General features: G+C 36.8%; 2 protein-coding genes across 5 annotated transcripts in view; one reads left to right on the top strand and one right to left on the bottom strand.

Annotated features, from left to right (window-relative positions):
• The window catches only part of TM7SF3 (transmembrane 7 superfamily member 3), a 47,274-nt gene extending 42,984 nt beyond the window's left edge, over nt 1–4,290 (top strand). For both annotated transcript variants that reach the window (XM_023209030.2, XM_023209028.2), the window contains one exon: nt 1,634–4,290. In XM_023209030.2, the coding sequence (XP_023064798.1) occupies nt 1,634–1,896 (263 nt within the window). In that variant the 3' untranslated portion in view covers nt 1,897–4,290. The remainder of the gene's footprint in view (nt 1–1,633) is intronic.
• A 4,987-nt stretch (nt 4,291–9,277) lies between these two features.
• Nucleotides 9,278–23,148, bottom strand: part of FGFR1OP2 (FGFR1 oncogene partner 2) — a 29,060-nt gene continuing 15,189 nt past the window's right edge. The window contains exons 2-7 of one of the 3 annotated variants that reach the window (XM_023209036.1): nt 22,524–22,672; nt 19,856–19,973; nt 18,132–18,274; nt 15,288–15,401; nt 12,456–12,569; nt 9,278–11,285 (exon numbers count right to left, since the gene is read on the bottom strand). In XM_023209036.1, the coding sequence (XP_023064804.1) occupies nt 11,148–11,285; nt 12,456–12,569; nt 15,288–15,401; nt 18,132–18,274; nt 19,856–19,973; nt 22,524–22,658 (762 nt within the window). In that variant the 5' untranslated portion in view covers nt 22,659–22,672 and the 3' untranslated portion in view covers nt 9,278–11,147. The remainder of the gene's footprint in view (nt 11,286–12,455; nt 12,570–15,287; nt 15,402–18,131; nt 18,275–19,855; nt 19,974–22,523; nt 22,673–23,148) is intronic. The other 2 variants (XM_023209037.2, XM_023209038.2) reach the window with 2 other exon arrangements.

The raw sequence follows: 23,148 nt of genomic DNA, 5'->3' as shown, positions 1-23,148 counted from the left end.
TACCTGGTCATTCTCAGTGGGGAGAAAAATGCTGACAGTAAAGACGTTTGACACTTATGGGTGGGGATGGAATGAGGGATGAGAATGACAACCTGATTGAATTTTAAGTTATTCCCTTGTTTCCCTCCTTTAATGAAGCATGCAGTTTGCTAGTTGAGTTTTTAATTAGTAAGCATGTAGTTTCCCTCACTTGTAAGATTCTATCCATTACAGATTTTCTATAAATTTTTTGAAGAAAAAAATGACTGCCACGTGAATTGTTCAGATTGTAAGATACGTTGACTTCAGAAATGTTGAAGTGTGGAGAGTGAAAAAGCATGTCCCAGAATTGAAGATATATTGCATAAGCACAATTGTGATTGTTGCGATTTTATTTTAGGGCAAGTCTTTCCCTCTACCATCCAGAGCTTTCCCTTTGGATAAGAGGTTGATGGTAGAGACCTCGAAATCCTTGAAAACCTTAAAACTCTTGCAAATTTTAAGTACCAGACAGTGTTTTGCCGAGCCTTTTACTAGAAGCTGAGTACCAGCCGGGCGCAGTGGCTTACGCCTGTAATCCCAGCACTTTGGGAGGCCGAGGTGGGTGGATCACGAGGTCAGGAGATCGAGACCATCCTGGCTAACACGGTGAAACCCTGTCTCCACTAAAAATACAAAACATTAGCCCGGCGTGGTGGCGGGTGCCTGTAGTCCCAGCTACTCGGGAGGCTGAGGTAGGAGAATGGTGTGAACCCGAGAGACAGAGATTGCGGTGAGCCAAGATCGCACCACTGCACTCTAGCCTGGGCGACAGAGCGAGACTCTGTCTCAAAAAAAAAAACGAAACAAACAAAAAAAAAACCAGTAACGATTGGTTGAATCTTTTCATGCGCTCCTATACCTACACTGTGAGTGCAGTAGGGCCCCATATGGAGTGGAATGGGAAAGAAATGAGCATGGTGGCATCTGATGTTCCATGACGTACATATGTGAAGTATAACTAGATCACTGCCTTCCTCCCCGAACTCCCTCTGAAAAAACACACAACCAACTGTGGGTACTTGTTACATAATGTTGGAAGGCCAAACAACTGATTTTTTTACAACCTGTCTGGACTTTCAAATGTCTGTAATAGAAAAATCCTAGTTTCAAAAATAAGACTGTGGCTTCCCCACTGATTCCTTGGTTTGTATGTGAGGAACTACGTATGTGTTTGGACTAACTCACCAGAAAGTCTATTAGAAAGGAAGATACAGGCCGGGCGCGGTGGCTCAAGCCTGTAATCCCAGCACTTTGGGAGGCCGAGATGGGCGGATCATGAGGTCAGGAGATCGAGACCATCCTGGCTAACACTCGGTGAAACTCCATCTTTACTAAAAAATACAAAAACTAGCAGGGCGAGGTGGCGGGCGCCTGTAGTTCCAGCTACTCGGAAGGCTGAGGCAGGAGAATAGCATGAACCCGGGAGACGGAGCTTGCAGTGAGCTGAGATCTGGCCACTGCACTCCACTCCAGCCTGGGCGACAGAGCAAGACTCCGTCTCAAAAAAAAAAAAAAGAAAGGAAGATACAGATTTAGTTCATGAAGGGTTGTGTTATTATGTTAGATTTTAAAATACTAGAGTTCAAACTGTACTTTTTCTACTGTTTTTTAGACTTTATTATCCTGGCAGTATGGGGCATGCTGGCTGTAAGTGGAATTACATTACAGATTCGAAGAGAGAGAGGACGACCGTTCTTCCCTCCCCACCCATACAAGTTATGGAAGCAAGAGAGAGAGCGCCGAGTTACGAACATTCTGGACCCTAGCTACCACATTCCTCCACTGAGAGAGAGGCTCTATGGCCGATTAACTCAGATCAAAGAGCTCTTCCAGAAGGAGCAGCCAGCTGGAGAGAGAACGCCCCTGCTTCTGTAGATGTCCAGGGGTTTGGTTGTGTGCCTCAGCTTTGGAGTTCATGCCTGGAGTGATTCAGCAGTCTCTGGTGCAAGTCTAATAAGAGATCAGGCATATAGATCTGTGCTTTGCATAATATTATGGTGCCCTTATTGATATACGGTAAGGGTGTATACTAGGGGATTAGGATGATTCTAAGAGAATGAGAAAGATGGCCAAAAGGTTGGTGGTAGGGAGGCTTTTCCTTATTTCCAAATACTTGAGAAATTACCTTTTGGTTTACAAATCTATGATCAACTTATTCCATTAAATAGATACATTTAAAACATTAAAAACTGATTCTCCTGCAGAGCCCTGGTGTTTCTTTTTATAACCCCTTGAAACAAGTCTCTCACCTGAGTTTGTCTGAACTTTTGGAGGGAGTTTATTATTGAGTCTTTATTTGTGACAGTATTTGGAGATTGAGGGATTTGATACTTAGGCCTTTGAATTTTAGAAAACAAAAAGAGAAGCAGGCCAGGCATGGTGGCTCACACCTGTAATCCCAATTCTGGGAAGCCAAGGTGGGAGTATCGCTTGAGTCCAGGAGTTTGAGACCAACATGGGCAACACGACAAGACCCCATCTCTATAAAAAAATTAAAAAATTAGCCAGGCATGGTGGCACGTGCCTACTCCCAGCTCCCAAGGAGACTGAGATAGGAGGATCTCTTGAGCCCTGAAGATTGAGGCTACAATAAGCCACTGCGCTCCAGCTTGGGTGACAGAGACCCTGTCTCAAAAAGAGGAAGAAAAAAACAAAAAAAAGCAACTTATTTTCTTACTAAAAGCAGTCTGATTACTTAGTTGCATGTCCTTCTTAGTATCATACATTATCCAAAAGTTACCCTTTTGTTTAAAAATTTTTAAATCGTGATAAAATACACATAAAATTTACCTTCTTGTTCATGTTTAAGTGTACAATTCAGTAGGTTCCCTTTGTTTTTGCCTTTTATGGCTTAAAATGGTAATTGAAATAGCTAAATTATTATTTGAAAATAGGCCAATTTATATAGATAATAGAATTTTACAAGGGTGATTTATTTATATTCCAAATAAAGGAGCCCCCTTTTTTTCAAGGCCTTTTGAAATATTGTCAACAGGTGATCTTTAACTGCATTAGATGACATATGGATTATGTTTGTTTTTAGGAAATAACCCCCACCTTAATCTGTATTGCCTACCGGGTGCGGTGGCTCACGCCTATAATCGCAGCATTTTGGGAGGTCGAGGTGAATGGATCACCTGGGGTCAGGAGTTCAAGACCAGCCTGGCCAACATAGTGGTCTCTACTATATTCTAGTATAGTAGAATATATACTCCTATACCCCATCTCTACTAAAAATACAAAAATCAGCTGGGCATTGTAATGCAGGTACCTGTAATCCCAACTACTCAGGAAGCTGAGGAAGGAGAATTGCTTGAACCCAGAGGTTGCAGTGAGCCAAGATCATGCCACTGCACTCCAGCCTGGGCAACAGAGTGAGACTCTGTCTCAAAATAAATGAATGAATGAATGAATGAATGAATGTCTATATTGCCATTAATAAGAAAACCTTAGAAAAATTTGTACTTCATAGTTCTTTCTGCTCAGTTAGCTGTGTTAGCATTAGTGTAAAATATAACTCTTAATAATTTCTTTTCTGTACAAAGCCTTTGTACAGAAAGGCTTCATCCTTAAAGTGATGAGGGTGGAGTCAAAAAGGATTCAGGCGTTTAGAGGAGCTGCTTTTCATTAGGACCTTGGAGAGTCCCCTCAGTTTTGATACCCTTGTTTCACCACAAGAAAGCACCCGACACCCTGGGTTGCATACTTACCACTCAGGGGCTTTCCCCCAGCTTTCAGAGCACTAAATTATTGTGAGCTGGTGCCTCTGCAGGCCTGAGTATTAGGGTTGGTGAACGTTGTTGCATACACATTTGTGAGTTAACCACTATTTAAATGATGCTGCTTTTTAAAGTTTTTTCAAAGTACAATAGATTTTTGAAGTTTCAGGTAACTGGAAAAATCTTTAACTTTTGCTTTAAGTGTTTGGGGCAGGATAAAACAACATACAAAATATAAAACAATTTTTGCTTTGAAAAATTCAATGCAGGTGACCATTTACTGCTTATTCTGTAATGCTTACTGTCTATAACTAACTTCAGTAACACTGAAACTTATGAAAAGTTTTTTAAAATTATTTACTTTGTAAGGACAAAGTTATATGGAATGTTTGTGAGTTAGTTTCTATACCATCTGAATGTACTGCCAGTGAAGACTGTAAAGACACAACATACTATTTTGGAGGGAGGATACAAATTATTTAAAATTTTTCATAATTTGTGAATGATAAGTTTGTATAGTTTTTATAATAAATCCCTATTTTGAAAAAAATGCTAAAAAGCTTCATTAAATACTTTCATAAATTTTTTCAGATATTTGTACGATAGCTACAAGACACAAGGAATTTCATAGCTATAAAAAAGTTATTTAATATGGGCAAACAATATAGTTCTTCATTTTTAAAAAATCACAAAGATAATTAACAGGAAGTGAAACCTGGGGCAATGTGTTAAAAGATTAATTTGGTGTTATTAGCACTTCAGATGTGTCAAACTAAAGAAAAGTAGTAGTTAACAGGAAACTCTGTTGAACTGTTCTTTAAAATGTTTTCAGAAATTTCTGAAAATTTTATCTGTTATAGGTTAGCTACCAGGTTGCCAAACCATACTAGGTATATTGTACCACAGGCCAGTTGAGTTTTCTGTAGCAGGTGGAATAGAAAACTGATTCCAACAAAGAAATTGCTAGAATATTAAACCTTCAAAGGACTTTAGAGATCATGTTCACTGACCTCTTTATTTAATACCTGAGGAAATTCTTAAATTAATGATATGAAGTCACAGAGTTATCAAGAAGTAACAGTGCTCACACCAAAACTGGGATGCCTGACTCCCTATCCAAATGTGGTTTACACTCGTCATGATGAAGATGTAAAGCACCAGGCATTTTCTGTTTTCTTCTGCTGACGAATTGATAGGATGTTTCTAATATAAATATTACTTTTTATCGTTCTTTTTGAAAATTAATTTTACACAGTGATAGCATGTTTTTCCAAGTTAATTCTCTGAAGTAATGGACCATTTCTTTCAAATGATTGGTACATAATATTTAAAATTTCCAATATCAATATCTCCACAGCAGCATCTGTAGAAACTTGGTCCAAAGTTCACTCCTAGGTGATGTATACTTAATAACTGTTAGTAACATTCATTCAAAACCCAGAGTTCTTGGCTCTAATTTCCTGAGAACAGGAACTTGCCCTAAGGCACAGCCCGTCATTGTACCCCAGCCCTTGTTGGGAGGGCAGCTATCTATGGTTTTCTGATAGACTAAGCTGTGCCCCCCAACAAATTTATATGTTGAATCCCTAACACCCAGTACCTCAGAATGTGACCTTATTTGGAGACGGGGCCTTTAAAGAGGTTCCAAATTAAATTGAGACTATTAGAGTGGGTCCTAATCCAATCTGACTAGTGTCTTTGTAAGAAGGGGAGATTAGGGCACAGAAACACCAGGTGCATGTGCTCACAGGGGAAAGACAGTGTGAAGAGCAGCAAGAAGGTAGCCATCCATCTGCAAGCAGAGGAAACCATCCCTGCTGGCACCTTGGTCATGAACTTCCAGCCTCCAGAACTGCAAGAAACCTATTTCTGTTGTTTAAGCCATTCAGTCAGTGGTATTTTGTTATGTCAAAAGAATTCACTTTGCAAACCTTTTTACCCTGATTGTTGACTGAAATGCCTCTTGACAATCTGGCCATTGTATTTGCAAGGACCACTCTTTATGAAATTGACACAAAGAGGGGCTTAAGTTAGTGGGAACTCTGGACTTACCCAGGGACTACCATGTAATCATTACACTGGAGAGGGTGGTAGGTCTGGATCAAGCTTAAGATGTTTAAAAAAAATTGTTATGCAGGAGTGGTGTGGTGGCTCACACCTGTAATCCCAGCACTTTGAGAGGCCGAGGCAGGCAGATTACTTTAAGTCAGAAGTTCAAGACCAGCCTGGCCAACATGGTGAAACCCCATCTCTACTAAATATATATATATATGAGCCAGGCATGATGGCACACACCTGTCAGCTACTTGGGAGGCTAAGGTGGAAGAATCACTTGAACCCAGAGGGTGGAGGCTGCAGTGAGCCGAGATTGCACTATTGCACTCCAGCCTGGGTGACAAAGCAAGACACTGTCTCAAAAAAATACATAAAAATGGTATATATATATATATATATGATAGTGAGGCTTTGATTTATATCTCACATTCACTCATTAAATATTTGTTGAGTTCCTGTATGCCAGGCAATGCCTTAAGCACTAGGAGATGGAAAACACAGGCATGGTCTTGGCTGTCTGGGACTGAAGTGTAAGTGAGACAGATACTAAAACAGTTACACAAGATGTATAATATGCAATGAAAATGTATAATGGGGTAGGGGTAGAAAGTGGGATGCCAGGGAAGGAGTCCTTGAGGAAGTGACATTCCAGCTGAAACTTGGAGGTTGAATAGGAGTAGCCAAAACCAAGTATGTCCCGCGTAGGAGGGGGAGTATTAACAGAAGCCTCAAGGCCTCCCCTTCTCATTGTGGAGAGCTATAAAACCAACACATGCCAATTGTAACCTTGGGTCTGCAACCTAAGTTTAACTCTTAAAACCAAGTTTTGTTAAATCTCACACTGACAATGCCAATAACAAGATTATCTTCCCACGTACAGAATAAGGATGAGACAAGATCAGCCACTCTTCTGCCTACCCTGAGACAGATGGATAATTGAGTCTTTACTCCCTTTTTTCAGTTTACCTTATCTTATATGAAACATAGATTTACTGAGCATTAATGAGCCTCACAGGAAGGTAATCATTTGCCTCACTGCCTAACCCCTCTCCTTTTCCCTCCTTGCTCTCTCCCGTAAATAATGAGTTTCCAAAACCCTCTTTAGAAAGCTTAGGTCACAGATGCTCATGTAACTTGCATTTTTCCCTGGCATGTCTTTAAACTTTGGCTCAATAAACCTCTGATTTATCAAAGACACTTGCCTCAGTCACTTTTTTTGGTTAACAAGTTTTCTGATTCACAAGAAACGTATGACCTCTGGGAAGACAGAGGCTGTAGGAAGAGGTTTACTCTGAATTGCAAATTTTTTACTATGCTAGGTTTTTAAGTGTACATTTATTTTTTCATTTAAAAAATAAAACATGACCTAACAAACTTCTGGGAATTTGCACGCTAGAAATTGCAATAAATAAAGGTATGTATATGGATGTTTACTGCAGCATTATTTTATGTTAAACTTTGCAAACTAAATATCCATCAATTGGGGGAATTGATGAATAAATTACAACTCCATAATGGTAGCTACAAAATGCTTGATTTATAGGCATCAGAAACTGACTGGCTAAATCATATAATTAGCTGGAAGAATACTGATGCTATTTGTTTCAGGACATTTCCCTGTATGCATCTGATTTTTACATATTTGTAATTATATGTGTAATTTATGTTAAGCTTTTTAATGCAAATTTAGGTACTTTTTTCTTCCTGTTGCTAGCATCTTCAAGCCATAGACTGTAATCAACTGTATTGAGTGGATACTGATACTTAACTATTCCCCTACTGTAGGATATTTAGGTTGACTCCAATTTGTATACCTTAACACTACCATAATGTAGCTTTGACCAGGGGTAGCAGTGGAGGAGAGAAATGGCAGGATTCTGATATATTTGGAAGGAAGAGCCAACAACAGGATTTGCTGATGAATAGGATGCATGATATGAGAAAGTGGAGTCAAAGTTGCCACCTAGGTTTTTGGCCTTAGCAACTCAAAGGATGGAGTTGTCATCAAGCAGGATGGGAAAGAGTATGGAGAGGTTCTGGGAGATTTGGAGTTTGGCTTTAGACATCTTAAGCTTAAAATGTCTCTGACAATCACAGCTGCATGAATCCGGGGTGAGAGGTCTATGGTGGAACTGAATTTACCAGCCATCAAGCATAGAGGTGGTATTTAATCATGAGACTGGGGGAGATCACCAAAGTGAGTAGAGATACTGCACAGAATAGGTATAAGGACTGAGCCCAATGGCTCTCTAATGTTAAGAGGTCAGAGAGAAGAAACAAAGGAGACTGAGGAGCAGCCAGTTAGGTAAAAGGAAAATGTCTCCTCAAATTCCAATTAGAAATTATCTTCATCAGTATTTTACTAAAAAATGTTCTGTTTCACTCTGACAATGAAAAAAGGTAGTGACTACCAAGATTAAGTTATGGATCTATGATCTTCCATTTTTCATTGAAGCAATTTCTTTTTTTTTTTTTTTTTTTTTTGAGATGGAGTTTCACTATTATTGCCCAGGCTGGAGTGCAATGGCACCGTCTCGGCTCACTGCAACCTCTGCTTCCCAGGTTCGAGTGATTCTCCTGCCTCAACCTCCCGAGTAGCTGAGATTACAGGCACCTGCCACCACCCCCAGCTAACTTTTTGTATTTTTAGTAGAGACAGGGTTTACCATGTTGGCTAGGCTGGTCTTGAACTCCTGACCTCAAATGATCCACCCCTCTTGGCCTCCCAAAGTGCTGGGATTACAGGGAAGCAATTTATTTCTATAAAATCTTAGAAGTCACCTTGATATTGAAGAATATAAAATTAGAGCAGAAATTATCTGTGAGGTTATAAATAATTGGTTTTTAAGAGCTGTTCTTTCTTATATAAAATAAAAAATATAGTTGATAGATGATAAATAAATGATGTCTTAAGTTTCCTAGGGTTACTGTAACAAATTACCACAGGCTGGGTGAATGAAAACAACAGAAATTTATTTCCTCACAGTTCTGGAGGCCAGAAGTCTGCAATCAAATAGGCTTGGTCCTTTCTGGAGGCCGTGAAGAACCCATTCCATGCCTCTTGCAGCTTCTGGTGGTGACTAGCAGTCCCCGCGTAATTCACTGCCTCTGTCCTCATGCAGCTATGTCTGTGTTTCATATCTCCTTCTCTCTCATTGTAAGGACACTAGTCACTGGGTTTGGAGCCCACCCTAAATCCAGGGTAATTATATCATAAGATCCCCTAATGAAGACTATTTCCAAATATGGCCACCTTCCCAGGTGTATCAGGTTAGGACTCAGACTTAACCTTCTAGGGGACATGACTCAACCTACTACAGATCGTAAGAAATTCTGCAGGATCCTACACTGAGACGCTGCTAATTCCTAAGGCATACAGATAGAAGGTCGCTGCTTTGTAGTAAGAAGAGACAAAAGACCTTAAAATTAAACCATATATAAGAATAAATGTAAGCACTTTTCAGATTAAATTGGGGACCACACCAATTTAAATCACTCCTCTTTAATAATAAAATAGGTTCCTATGCAGTACATACCTCAAACATAAACTTAAGGTTCTGTTTAACAATAACCAAAAAAAAAAAAAGAGATGGAAAAGTGTCACTAAATAACAAAGTAAATGTCTTTAAACATGAAGACCTTAAATTCATATCCAAGCAAAAAGACCAATAAGTTAATCCAACTTGTTTACAGAAATGATTATTTATCAAGCAATCTTTTATAGCAGAGCTGCCTCAATGAACTTCCTCAAACTTAATCTCAATTGTGTAGCTTATTTTGTTTCTTTATTACCAGGGATAAAAAGTATCTGAATGAATGTGTCATTAAATTAAGGGATACTTTCCCAAAAACAATAAAAAAGTTTCAAAATAAAAACTTGTCATTTATTTATAAAATATCAAATAAGGCCTCTGACTGAAAAAAGAAATCTATGTCATGTTTGGGCCATTAGTCCTTTTCTATTCATCAGTCTCATCGACCCCACTAACCCCAAACTTAAGATAAAAAAATTCTAAAGTGTGGTTTTGAATTTTACCAATATATGAAATTATACATAAAATTACCATATAAAGTAATATTTAACAAATTATATACTCAAAGTATAATTTTGTCTTAATTTTGATATGTATTCAATATAAATGTGTACAATATATTTAATCATGTTTGACATTCTTCTTTTATCCCTTTTTAATACAATCACCACAACATAAGAAAATTTAGGTTTCAACTGATGTCAAAGCACATTTCTGCATCTGGTGGTTTTTTAAAAATTTACATATTTGACATTTTAAAAGACAACAGAAACAAATCCACAGATTACTCCACCTCTACTCCACTTTCAGCTGAAAGGTTTTAAGAAAAAAGTTACAGGTTATGAGGACCAGATGGAGCTTAAAAACAGATCCGGAATTTTTTAAAAAAAATTTTAATTTACTTTTTTTTTGTATCTCAAGAATACTTAAAGAAAAAAAAAGGGTTATATGAGGCAGAGGAATTCCCAATTCACTTTGAAATTACAATACCTATCTTGCTATATCAAACATTTCGAGTCTGTTAACTAAATGAACTACATAATATCCTTAAAAATCAGCCAGAGAAGAGAAAAACAAATCTCATCTTCTTTATCAACTTTGAACCAAAACTTATCCTTTTAAAGTAGTTTAACCTACTAAATATGTCTATTATAAGATCTTCTTTCTTAGAAAGTAGTATTCCTTCTTTTTCATTCCTGAAATGATATTTCTTACACTTAAACTAAGTTATGGACAATTGTTAGCTAAGTATCAGTTATGGTAAATTGCTAAAATTAAATTATCTGTTTAAGGTACATATAACACATTACTATAGCCTTTAAAACTAAATTTTCTTTCACAAAAATTTAAATAAATGTGAAAGTAGGCAATCACTAGAAGTCTCATGGCATATAAACTTTTTATTAACTTTGACGCCAACTAAGAAGGATGAAATTTAGGATACAAATCTTACATTCACAAAACAGTGGCAAAAATGGTATAATTTTATGAATTCTCAAACATTTATTGGGAATATTCAAGTTTACCTAATTAATCACCCAGAAAGCCAGCAGTACTGCCAAAAGCTCTTGGTATATTCAGTAGTCACTGTGAAAACCTTTCATTTGTCTACCAACTGGCAATGGCTCAGTTTCTATTTTCCAATTATGTTTTGGAATAAAGTCTATGACCATTAACTATGCATTTTTTGTTGCTATCTCATAGCCAGTGCACTGTACATATTTACAGAGAAAAAAATAAAGGATTGAATTTTCTGTCCATTCATTCACTTATTTGACCATTTGGAGTCATGTAAGAAGCTCACAGACTCAGAAGCTCTTCAGCTCTTCCTCAGACTCAAGTCACTGTTGGTCACTAATGCTGACAAAGAAGTACTTTCCGATGCGTCGTCTTTCCTTAGGTTCAAAAATGATTCTCGAGTTATTTGAAGGATCTCTCTCAAGCCTTTGTTTTCTTGCTATAAGAAGGCAAGCAAAAACAAAAATGCAGTCACCATCTACAAGGTAGCTACAACAGCACAAACATATGTTAGGAAAAACTAAACATATGAAAGTATAACAAATAAGCAAGTTCTGTAATTGGCATTAATCTACTCAATGATATATGCAGTTGGCAAATTGAATCTAAAGAACACTTATGCAGCTAGGAATCATGTTCAACATCTTCCACCACTGCAAAGCCTTCTAATTAAGCAGCTACAATTGTAAATAGAAGCTCAGAAACTGCCTTATTTTACAATCACATTAGAGATGAAGACAATAATATCTAGATTTATTTTTATTTAAACTTATAAAGCCAGTGAATAGGCTAGAATCTCTCAGTACTTTTTGGTATTTTTATTACTTTCCATGATAGCACAGTATGCAGGACAAGTTTATCTCACTGGTATTTGAGAGCAGCAGAGTAAGGGTAGCTGATGATGTTTTTCAAGAAGGAAAGTAAGTGACCAAATCTGGCACTGGTAAATAACTTTGCTTTCCGGCCTCCTTTTGGTTAGTTACTGTAAAAAAATGTGTAGACATTTAACAATAACCTTTCATAATTTATTCTCTATCACTGTCTTTCTAAATTTTAGTACTCACTTTCTAAATTCAGTCTCACTTTCTATTTTAGTACTCTAAAGCAGATTCCCCACCATGATTTCAAAATGAAGCTCTTAAAGCATAGAAGTCTATTGTACTGATTTCAGTTATTCAGAGACTGGTACTTTCACTATCACAAAATAAAGGACAGATGAGACAAAGGTTTTTAGAATCCCCAGAAAAAGTAAGAATGCCCCTAAATATCTGTGGATTAAAAAAAATTTCCCTGTATCACTATGATCTCAAATAGAATAAACAAAATTTTAAAAATTATTCAATTGAAGAAGTACATTCACTTCATAAGATAAGCAATATAGGATCAAACGTCAATTTTCTAAATTACTGATATATTGTAAATTACTAATAATCCTAGATTCTTGCCTCACCATATAAATGGTCTTGCATAATATGCCCACATAAACAGCATCCAGGAGAACATTACCAGTACCCAAGAAAAGTAAATATATATTTAAAAATGGGATATACTTTCTGGCATAAATCTTTGTATGCACAGTCTTCATCTACATTTGCAATGTAAAACTTACTTCAAGTTGAAATATTCGTTCTTGTTCCTTGCAACCCTGTTGCTCGTCAATTTCAATGGCTTTCCTCATTACTGCTGCCATTTCAGTTATCTGGTCAACATGTGCTTGCAGTTCCTGAAAGAGAGGGATGGGAGTTGGAAATCAGCAAAATACTTTATTTTTGGATCCTCTCCTTTTTATAAAATCTGCAGTACCACTTAACATGAATATTCTTACATTGTCACTTAATATGAATAAAACAAATATTAACAATGAAGTTGGTTGACCACAGATGGGCTTTTGAAATCAGATCTGTCAGGACTAGAATTAAGAATAAGCAGCACAATAAAACTAAACCTAGCAGCAAGAAAAATATTCATATTTTACATTCCTCTCACCACAATGATCAACTTTGTCTTTTTTTTGCACTTACATACACTATTGTTCAAAGTAATGTGAAAGATAAAAATTGCCGACGCATTCAATCTCTTTTCCTCGCTGAAGTCGTCAATGATTTAGAAATCTTTTCTGTATTTGTTCAGGCCTATAAATTTATCTCAATCCAATCTGTAACCTTTTCTAGGTCATAATCCTCTCTGAGAGCAGGAACTGCATCTTTACATCTGCCTTCTATTTAGTGTATGGTATATGATAAATATTGTATAAAATGAGCACAATTCTGCTTTTCAGTGTTAAAATATTAAATGGCCTTCTTTGCCAACTGTTGAAAATATAGTATCACTATAATACAGACATCCGCATTTGTTAGGCGCAGCAAGTAGCATAAATTCTTCCAATCTCATTTTCTTATTTTGCACAACTATGATGTGCCAGTACTATGCTAAACAACAGGAATACAAAGACTGTTAAGACATGGTCCCTGATCTGAAGAAGCTTACAGTCTAGTTAAAGAGACAGACAAAAAAAGGTTTAAAATCAACAGAAACTTGAGAATAATCATTTTCTCAATGAACAGCTTCTATAGACCATTATTCACTGGCAATTGAGAGGTATTTTATCATATTAAGCCCAAGACTTAAATATAAAAGTGAACAACTTCCCAAGTAAACATTGTCTCTTCAGTAATTGTATATATGTTCTTTGCAAAAAGGATTTAACAGTACTCCAAGAAACCCACGGAACTAATAAGCTGGAAGAAATGACAATAGTAGTATCTTTGGCAAACCACATTTAATAACCTCTTAACCAACAAAAATGTAGGTCCTTCTAATGAGGAAACCTAAACACTGCTAGTACTCAGCAAGAAGGTACTAGAAAAGGCTAATCTGTGCTGTCCAAAACAATGTTATTTAAACTTAACTAAAATCAATACACTTTCAAAAATTAACAATTCAGTCCCTCAACTGCATTAGTGACACTGCAAGTGCTCAACAGCCACATATGGCTACTGGCTTCCACGCTGGACAGCACAGAGAAAAAACATTCCCATCATTTCAGAAAGTTCTACTGCATAGTTTTGAATTAGATTATGGTAGGAAGAATGATATGAAGAAAAATATGTCATATTCTGCAAGTTAATCATTAAAACTCCTCCCATTGTCAAGGAAGTATAATATGTAAAAGCAGGTAAGTACAGATCATTGCAGCAGCAAACTGAGTAAGGGTAATGAGTAAAAATTTTGAATACCAACAGCATCCTCAACTTATGATTTGGTCAGTCCTATGGCACTGACCTAAGTTAAAAAACTACACAGAAAGCAAGTATTTCTTTCCCTTTTTTTATGAGACAGTCTCGCTCTTGTTGGCCAGGCTGGAGTGCAATGGCCCAACCTCGGCTCACTGCAAACCTCCCCCTTCCAGGTTCAAGCAATTCTCTTGCCTCAGCCTCCCCAGCAGCTGGGATTACAGGCACCCGCCACCCCACCCAGCTAACTTTTTGCATTTTTAGTAGAGATGGGGTTTCACCATGTTGGCCAGGCTGGTCTCCAATTCCTGACATCACGTGATCCACCCACCTCAGCCTCCCAATTACAGGCATGAGCCACCACGCCTGGCTGAAGCAAGTATTTCCTTGCCTTTAAAATAGAAGGAAAAAAAACTACTGATTTTTTCAGTACCAAGTCTAACAAAGCTCATTATGAGAAAAAAACCCAATACTTCAAATAGGACAGCATTTTTATAGGCCAGGGTAATGGTTCACTTATTAACTATAAAATCTTCAGAGAAGTATCACAGACTTTTTAACAAGCACAAGAGGCAAGATCTGTGCTTTCAAAACTGTCTGGAAGACAAGAAGTATCACCAACATAACCCTTGAACTGTCTTGAAATGTCTTTTGTTTCTAACTCCCTGTCTACGTTTATTCCTCGTTTATTCAATAAAGACCTGCCACAAGTGAGTTAAAAAAAAGTCGAGACACAATGGAGAGAGCACTACTATACTTAATCCTAACATCTAAACAAAGACATTTTAATTTCATTTGCAAAATCAAAGGACTACAAACTATCCACAATCTGAATTAAAACATTTAATACTTTGACCAAAATTTTTATGAAATCAGGTTAAAATTAATGCCAAGAAAACATCTTTGATGTCCAGAAAGGAAATGACTGTTTTATAGCAACAGCTAACAAGAGCAAACAAATACAGAGTTGGACTGAATAACCTATAAAACCTGCAAATATCTAACAGGCTGTACATAACACACAGAAAATTAATGAGAGATTTAAAGTTTCTACACTGAACAGCATGGCTATTAAAGACACAACATTCTTTTAACCAATCTCATTTATTTGCTGATCTAATCTGGGAGGGAAATTCAATGTAAAAGAACTTTTGAAATGGACCCCCCTTCCATCCACACCCCAAAAGTTGACTGTTTATTTAGTGTACATTCTGATTTGCTTCCAAGTGCCTTCTCTCCAGTCCATGTTGAGGTGCTTCAAGGATGTGTCGAGATGCATCAAGGAAGAATCCTTCGGACTTGTTACGATGTACCATGTCAATCTGTAGTATAGAGTCATTATAATGTTAATACGGATATCATCCGTAATTTAAAAACTGAATGAGTGTTAGTTCATGCGTGTTAGCCAACTGTTTGAAATGTTTGCTCTTTTAAGATTTCCAAAAAGGCATCTGCTCAAAAATAACATGAAAATCATTATTTGGGTAAAAATGAGCTCCGAAACTTTCTGATTTTTTAAGTATGTACTCAAAAACTTCTAGGTAAGGGCAAAGTTCTGTATTACAACAGTCTCGAAAGGATCTCTTACTGCAATCCAAAATGCTGTTATGTGTAACTCTGTTTCTTAGCCCTAAATGTGTTGTAAAATTACTTTTGTGTTTAGGCATATCAGAGCACTAGTACCTAAACACATCCTAGAATACCATACTTTTTGTGCTTTTATTATATACAAGTTTCTCTGCCCACTCACTTCTGCTTGTTTACCTACCTGACCATAATTAATTCAAGGCTGGACTGAGACAATTTTCTTCCCTTCCTTGATACCGTTCCAGATTTTCCTTATGACAGTTAATATTGCTCCCTCTAGCAGTCCAGTAACAATTCATATCCCTACTTTGGGATTCATCACACCCTCCCTTATACAGGTTGTTATGTTTGTGTCTGCATCTCCCACTATACTGCAAGCTTGTACATTCATCTTATTATTACCCATAAGTAATCCAGTGCAAGTATTAATGTTTGTTTAATTAAGTCAAAGTGTCTCCTTTTTGGGAAAAATCAAAATCACAAACATTAATATGTATTAGTGAGAATTAATAACAAATAACTGAATAGTCATTTTATGGGAGGCAAGGATCATCTGAACTTAGATGAAGAATTCAGTCTACATAATAAAAAAGGATGGCTTACAGCTATCTTAGGAAATGTTTAACCTTACTAATTAATAAATCAGCTCTGGTGAATAGTAAAATCTAATGCATTTTAGAAAACATTTGCTTCTGTCATAGTTGCTACCAGATGAGATGGTATTCTTCCCTTGAGATCCTTAACATTTTATTTTTAGGTTATAAAACATACAAACCTTTTAGAAATTCTCAAGATTACATTTATTTTACTAATACTAAGTCAACTCCTCTTAGTGCCTCTAAAAAAGTCTTAGTTATTATAGTTATTATACCTTTAAATTTAAATGATTTTAGAATGGTCTCATTAACAATAGTTACATTTTGTATTCAAAAGATCACCACTTAAATATCAACAGATTGCCATTTGATTAGGAGATGAATAGCAAAATTAGAAAACTTTTTTTGTTTTTTAAACACAGATTTTTAATTTAATTTATAATTTTACTGGTTGACATAAGAGGTACCTATCATTAAGTTTTCTAATATATAAAGGCATATAAAGAGCTATTTGATAGGTATTTAATTCTAATAGAATTAATTACTAATAAGTGAAAAACACCTACAAGCACCAAAATGGAAGAAGTATTTTAAAGAATCTAAAATGTGTTTCAATAATAGAGAAATATAAAAAGATGTCCTTTACTATTTCTGCTGTAACAAATGGGGAAAAGAAGGCTCATAATCACTATTTCTTAAATAATATTGATAATAATAGTCAGATCATCATTATCTAATACAGGTAACAGCTTAGTTTCACAATCTAGTTTAATATTTTTATTTCATATCAGCAAATAAAAGTCAGTTTAAAATAAATATAAGTGAGAAAGGATTATTCTACTTGTCTTCATAGCAGTTGCCATAAAATATGCCATAAAATTTGGGGACATACCAAAGGGAATAGACACAGTGATGACAAAGGGATGAACAGCAGGTAAAACACTAATTTCTAACTACTTCAGCTTTGTTTCTAAAAAATGATGTCAACTGGTATATAATACTGGGGCAAGGGAGCAAACCTTTTAATATGTTGGTTCTTCTCCTCAACCCCAGGTTTTTTCCATTATAATAAACAAGATGATTTATAGTCTGGATGAATTAGCCTTATTCAGAAAATAGTCCTAAGAAAAACAAATCTACATTAAACTGCTTTCAGGTTTTAAAAAAAAGTTTTCAGTATTTTTTGTTTATGCAAGAGAAGTCAATACACAAATTTATTAACAAAAAAAAATTTATTGAAAAATTGTTTTTTAAGAGACAGGGTCTCACTCGGTTGTCTAGATGGGAGTTGGCATGACCATAGCTCACTGTAACCTCAAACTCCTGAGCTGAAGTGGTCTATCCACCTCAGCCTCCTAAGAACCTAGGACTGCAGGCATGTGCTACCACATCCAGCTAATACTTTTATTTTTGAAGAGATGGAGTCGCACTATGTTGCCCAGGCTGGTCTTGAACTTCTGGCCTCAAGTGATCCTCCTACCTTGGCCTCCCAAAGTGCTGGGATTATAGGCGTGAGCCACCATGCCCAGCCTTTTAAGAAATATTTCTTAAAAGCATATAGCCCTACAAAAATAATGTTGAATAGAACAGACTTACCTTTATATCGAAAATAAAATTTATTTTTCAATGAACAAATTAAAGTTTCTAAGAAACAGTGAGAGTTATAAATCAAACAGAAAATGATACATAACAAGCAAGAAATGGAAAAATAAGAAAAAGGAGAAAATGGCAATTAAAAAGATGAAACATTCAACATCATGTTAAAATGCCATTACTAGATACCTCTGATTTTTTACAAAAAAAATCTGAACACAGGATAATCAATTGTCTCTCTTTTCCATTTCAGGTCACATTTATAGAATGGATTACCTTGGAGTGCTGCTCTTTTAACTTCATTATTATACCCGGATCATCTTTTTTGCTAGCCATTAGCAATCTGAACATTTGTTCTCGATACTTGCTCATTATAAGTTCCAAGGCTGACTGATGTTCTTCCAGGGAGGTACGCAATTCTATCAAGAATAATATTGTACTTTATTCCAACTTGAGTTAAAAGTACATAAAATTTTCCACTAAGCAACTTATGAATAGGACATTTTAAAAAGAAAACACAATGCACAAAAATCTAGCCATATAACAATAAGAGACACCAAATGAAATCCCTTATTAGTTTTTTGAATGAGCATTTTAAGCTTATTTTTTGAGAATCATTTCAACAAAGATGTACTAAACAGCAATTAAATATCAGCCAAGGCTCTCTCCATATTAATACCAAAGGGCTACAGACCTCAAGAGTCTAGCAGAGAAAACAAGCACGTGGTTGGTGCAGAATGGAGTGTCAGTCAAAGAGATTTAAGAGATGTCTGTGGAAAAAAATTGGTGGAAGCTTTGTAGAAGTACAGTGTGAGTTCCCTCAGTTGAAAAGTGAAGGAATGGACCTTCTAAGCAGGGAGGCATGAAAACAGATGATGTGTTTAGGAAGTGATTTGTGTTGGCAAGAGCAAAGAGTTCACGGTGAAGAAAGCTGTGGGAATAAGATAAAAAAAAAAAAGGCTGGGAATTGATTTTTAGGGTCCCTGTAAAAGGTAATAAATATATAATGAAAGTTCTTAGGCCAGGCGTGGTGGCTCAAGCCTGTAATCCCAGCACTTTGGGAGGCCGAGATGGGCAGATCACGAGGTCAGGAGTTCGAGACCATCCTGGCTAACACGTTGAAACCCCGTCTCTACTAAAAAAAAAAATACAAAAAACTAGCCAGGCGAGGTGGTGGGCGCCTGTAGTCCCAGCTACTCGGGAGGCTGAGGCAGGAGAATGGCATAAACCCAGGAGGCGGAGCTTGCAGTGAGCTGAGATCCGGCTACTGCACCCCAGCCTGGGCAGCAGAGCCAGACTCCATCTCAAAAAAAAAAAGAAAGTTCTTAGGCAAAAGAATTACATGATCAGGGCCGCGCGCAGCGGCTCACGCCTGTAATCCCAGCACTTTGGGAGGTCGAGGCAGGCGGATAACAAGGTCAGGAGATTGAGACCATCCTGGCTAACACGGTGAAACCCCGTCTCTACTCAAAATACAAAAAATTAGCCGGGCGTGGTGGCAGGCGCATGTTGTACCAGCGAATTGGGAGGCTGAGGCAGGAGAATGGCATGACCCCAGGAGGCGGAGCTTGCAGTGAGCTGAGCTAGCACCACAGCACTCCAGCCTGGGTGAAAGAGCAAGACTCCATCTCAAAAAAAAAAAAAAAAAAAAAGAATTACACGATCAGATTGATTTTTGAAATATCAATCTAATGGTTATGTTGAAGACAGATTGGACTGGAAGGGGGAAGACAGACCGGAATCAGGGAGATAAGTTTGGACATTTCAGGCAAGAGACTGAGCATCTAATCTGGGGGCCAATGCAGTGGGACTGCAGAGAATGAAGCTGAGTTATTTCATAGCTAACAACAGCAGGGCTAACTGGATTACTGAGGATGAGAATCTAAGAGGTTGTTAAGCAAGGCAGACGTTCAAATGTGGGACAAGATAAAGAGCAATAAATATGATTCAGGAATACAGACTAGAAATGGGATTAATGTCAAAAAAGTAACATATCTTGCCTTTGTTTTCTTGTTGTAATTCTCTGATTTGTCTGTTTTCTTGCTGGATTCCCATAACTAATGTGGACCGTGGCCGATGTCTTGCGACTTCATTAAGTTCTTGAATTTCTTCCTGATACTAATGGGGAAAAAACATGCGGGATGAAAATATCTGCAAATATATATACCTATATATAAATACATCTGAAATATACATATAAACAAATATCTGATAAGAGCTTAGTATCCAGAATGTACAAAGAACTCTTACAACTCAACAATAAAATGAAAATAACCCCATTTTTAAAAGTGGCAAAGGATTTGAGTAAACATTTATCTAAAGAAGATATACAAATGGCCAATAAGCACATGACAAGATGCTTAATTAAAATAACTAGTCATTAGGAGAATGCAATTCAATATATCCCACTAGGATGATTATAATGAAAAAGACAATAACAATTGTTGGAGAGGATGTGAAGAAATTGCAACCTTCCATACATTGTTGATGGAATGTAAAATGATGTAGCTCAGGGGTGTCCAATCTTTTGGCTTCCCTGAGCACACTGGAAGAACTGTCAGGCCGCACATAAAATACACTAACAGTAACGACAGCTGATGACCTTTTTTTAAAAAAAGATCTCATAATGTTTTAAGAAAGTTTGCAAATTTGTATTGGGCCGCATTCAAAGCCATCCTGGACCATATGAAGCCAGCAAGTCACAGGTCGGACAAGCTTGATGTAGCTGCTTTGGGAAACAACGTGGCAGATCCTCAAAAAATTTAACAGAGTTATTACGTGACCTATCCATTCTACTTCTACATATATACCCAAGAAAACTGAAAACATATGTCCACACAGAAACTTGTACACAAATATTCATAGCAGCATATATTCTTACCAGCCAAAAAAGTAAAATAATCCAAATGCCTATCAGCTGATGAATGGATAAGCACAATGTGCTGTATCCTTACAATGCAATATAATTTGGCAATAAACAGGAATGAAGTACCGATAATATGCTACAACATAGATGAAACTTAAAAACATTATGTTAAGAAGCCAATCACAAAAAGCTGCATATTTTATCATTTCATTCATATAAAATATAGAATAGGCAAATCCATAGAGACAGAAATATTAGTGGTTGCCAGAGACTGAGGAAAGGGGAAACTAGAGAGAGACCACTGATGGATGTAAGGTTTTGTGGTGATGAAAATGTTCTGGAATCAGATAGTGGTTATACTGTACAACCTGCAAATGTGTACTAAAATCCAATGAACTGTACCCTTCAAAAAAGTAAATTTTATGGTATGTGAATATCTTAATAATAATAATAGCACATGTACAAAAGAAATGCAGAAAGACTTTCCATTAAGAAAATGAGAATCTTATTTTACAATTGCACTAATTTATTTTCAAGGCATTCTCACGAGACACTTAGTAATATATTCATTATAACACTCCTGGTTCTTAACTTCAGATGTCAAACTCCCTTTTTAACAACTCAATACCAGATACATGTTCACTGAAGTGCCTGAGTCTAGCTGGACAGTTGGTTAGGGATGCAGGTAATCTGTTTAGGGCAACACAGTTGTAAAACCAAATAACTAAACTTGCTCCACTATTTCCAGTAGCTTTGTTAAAAATACTATCCCAGAATTGCTTCCTTTTACAAAACAGATGAGGAGAGTTGGCTGTGATATACATTCTCCCCCTCTGATTTCTATCATAATGTCAAAGATTTTATAATTTTCTTAAATGACTTGAAAATTTTTACCAGAAGAAGGTTAAAATAGTGTCTCAACTCCGTGGCCCATGGGAATATTCTGTTACACAACAGTAAAAATAGCAAGAAGAAAGCCCTTTTTATGTATTCTTTAATTGGTAGCATTGAATGAAAAATAAGGCAGCAAGTATGGGTATAACAACTGCACAGAGTGTAAATCACATATTACCTTGCATCATTTTCAAAAGCTATTTTGTTGTTAAACAGCATCACCTTAAGTACTTTTATAAAGAAAAATATGAACATTTCCACATTATACAAGACAGAACAAAATGTGTACCAACATTAGTAAAAGGTATTATCTGGTCTTTGTCAAATGTTTCTAGATCTAACAAATTCATTTATTTTCTTTCTTTTTTTTTTTTTTTTGAGACGGAGTCTCGCTCTGTCGCCGGGGCTGGAGTGCAGTGGCCGGATCTCAGCTCACTGCAAGCTCCGCCTCCCGGGTTTACGCCATTCTCCTGCCTCAGCCTCCAGAGTAGCTGGGACTACAGGCGCCCGCCACCTTGCCCGGCTAGGTTTTTGTATTTTTTAGTAGAGACGGGGTTTCAACGTGTTAGCCAGGATGGTCTCGATCTCCTGACCTCGTGATCCGCCCGTCTCGGCCTCCCAAAGTGCTGGGATTACAGGCTTGAGCCACCGCGCCCGGCCAAATTCATTTATTTTCTAAACTCAAATGCGCAACTTTGTCAGCAAAATAAGTGATCAAATCTAGGGTTTAGAAATATATGTCCATGTATGTCACCTGAACACGACAAAATTAAAGTAAATCTGAAATACACAGGTCAAGCTACTTTAAAATTTTAGAGAATGTTGAAAAAATTAGATACTAATTAGCCAGCAATACATAAATGTCAATGACTGCTTTTGATAAATGGAATGAACAAGAAAAATCAAACCTGTTTCATGGCTTCTACTCGCTTGTTGAGAGCTGTGGTTTGCTCAATCAGAGATTCTGCGGCATCGTCATGATCTCTTAATCTTTCAACAAGAGCTTTAGCATCAGCAAGTGCCTTCTCAATTGTGCAACTCATTTCTAAAGATATATCTATAATTAAAATTAAAATCAAGACTCAAAGTCAACGTATCTATTTTAGTTTCACGTCAACACAGATATGCTTCTTAAGACACATTTATTACAGTATTGTTCACTGTCCAGGAAGGAAAAAACACCTAAGAACACTGTGGTTTTGCTTCTGTCAGGATGGTACAAACTTGAAAGTAAATTTACACTGTTACAAAAAAATTAGAACACAGTTAAAAGATTTACAGACGGAACTAGAGTGTATTAAAACACTCAGAACTTACAGAGGGGAAAAAAGTACATGTCCAGTGAATATAACGTTATATAGAAATGTGCCCTTTATGAGGGCATTCCCTATCTTGTCACTTTTGAGAAAGATCATTTGGTTCGTTGTTCTGTATTCTGGGGTCAGTGACCATCAGATCTCTGACTGTAAGAATGCTTCCTAACCTCTGCTTAGTCAGGGCACTTGACACACTGTTCACAAACACTGCTGACCA

The sequence above is a fragment of the Piliocolobus tephrosceles genome, chromosome 10, assembly GCF_002776525.5.
Source record: "Piliocolobus tephrosceles isolate RC106 chromosome 10, ASM277652v3, whole genome shotgun sequence".
In the NCBI taxonomy this organism is placed as follows: domain Eukaryota; kingdom Metazoa; phylum Chordata; class Mammalia; order Primates; family Cercopithecidae; genus Piliocolobus; species Piliocolobus tephrosceles.
Note: the sequence above shows the minus strand (reverse complement) of the source record. Positions and strands in the feature narration are given on the sequence as shown.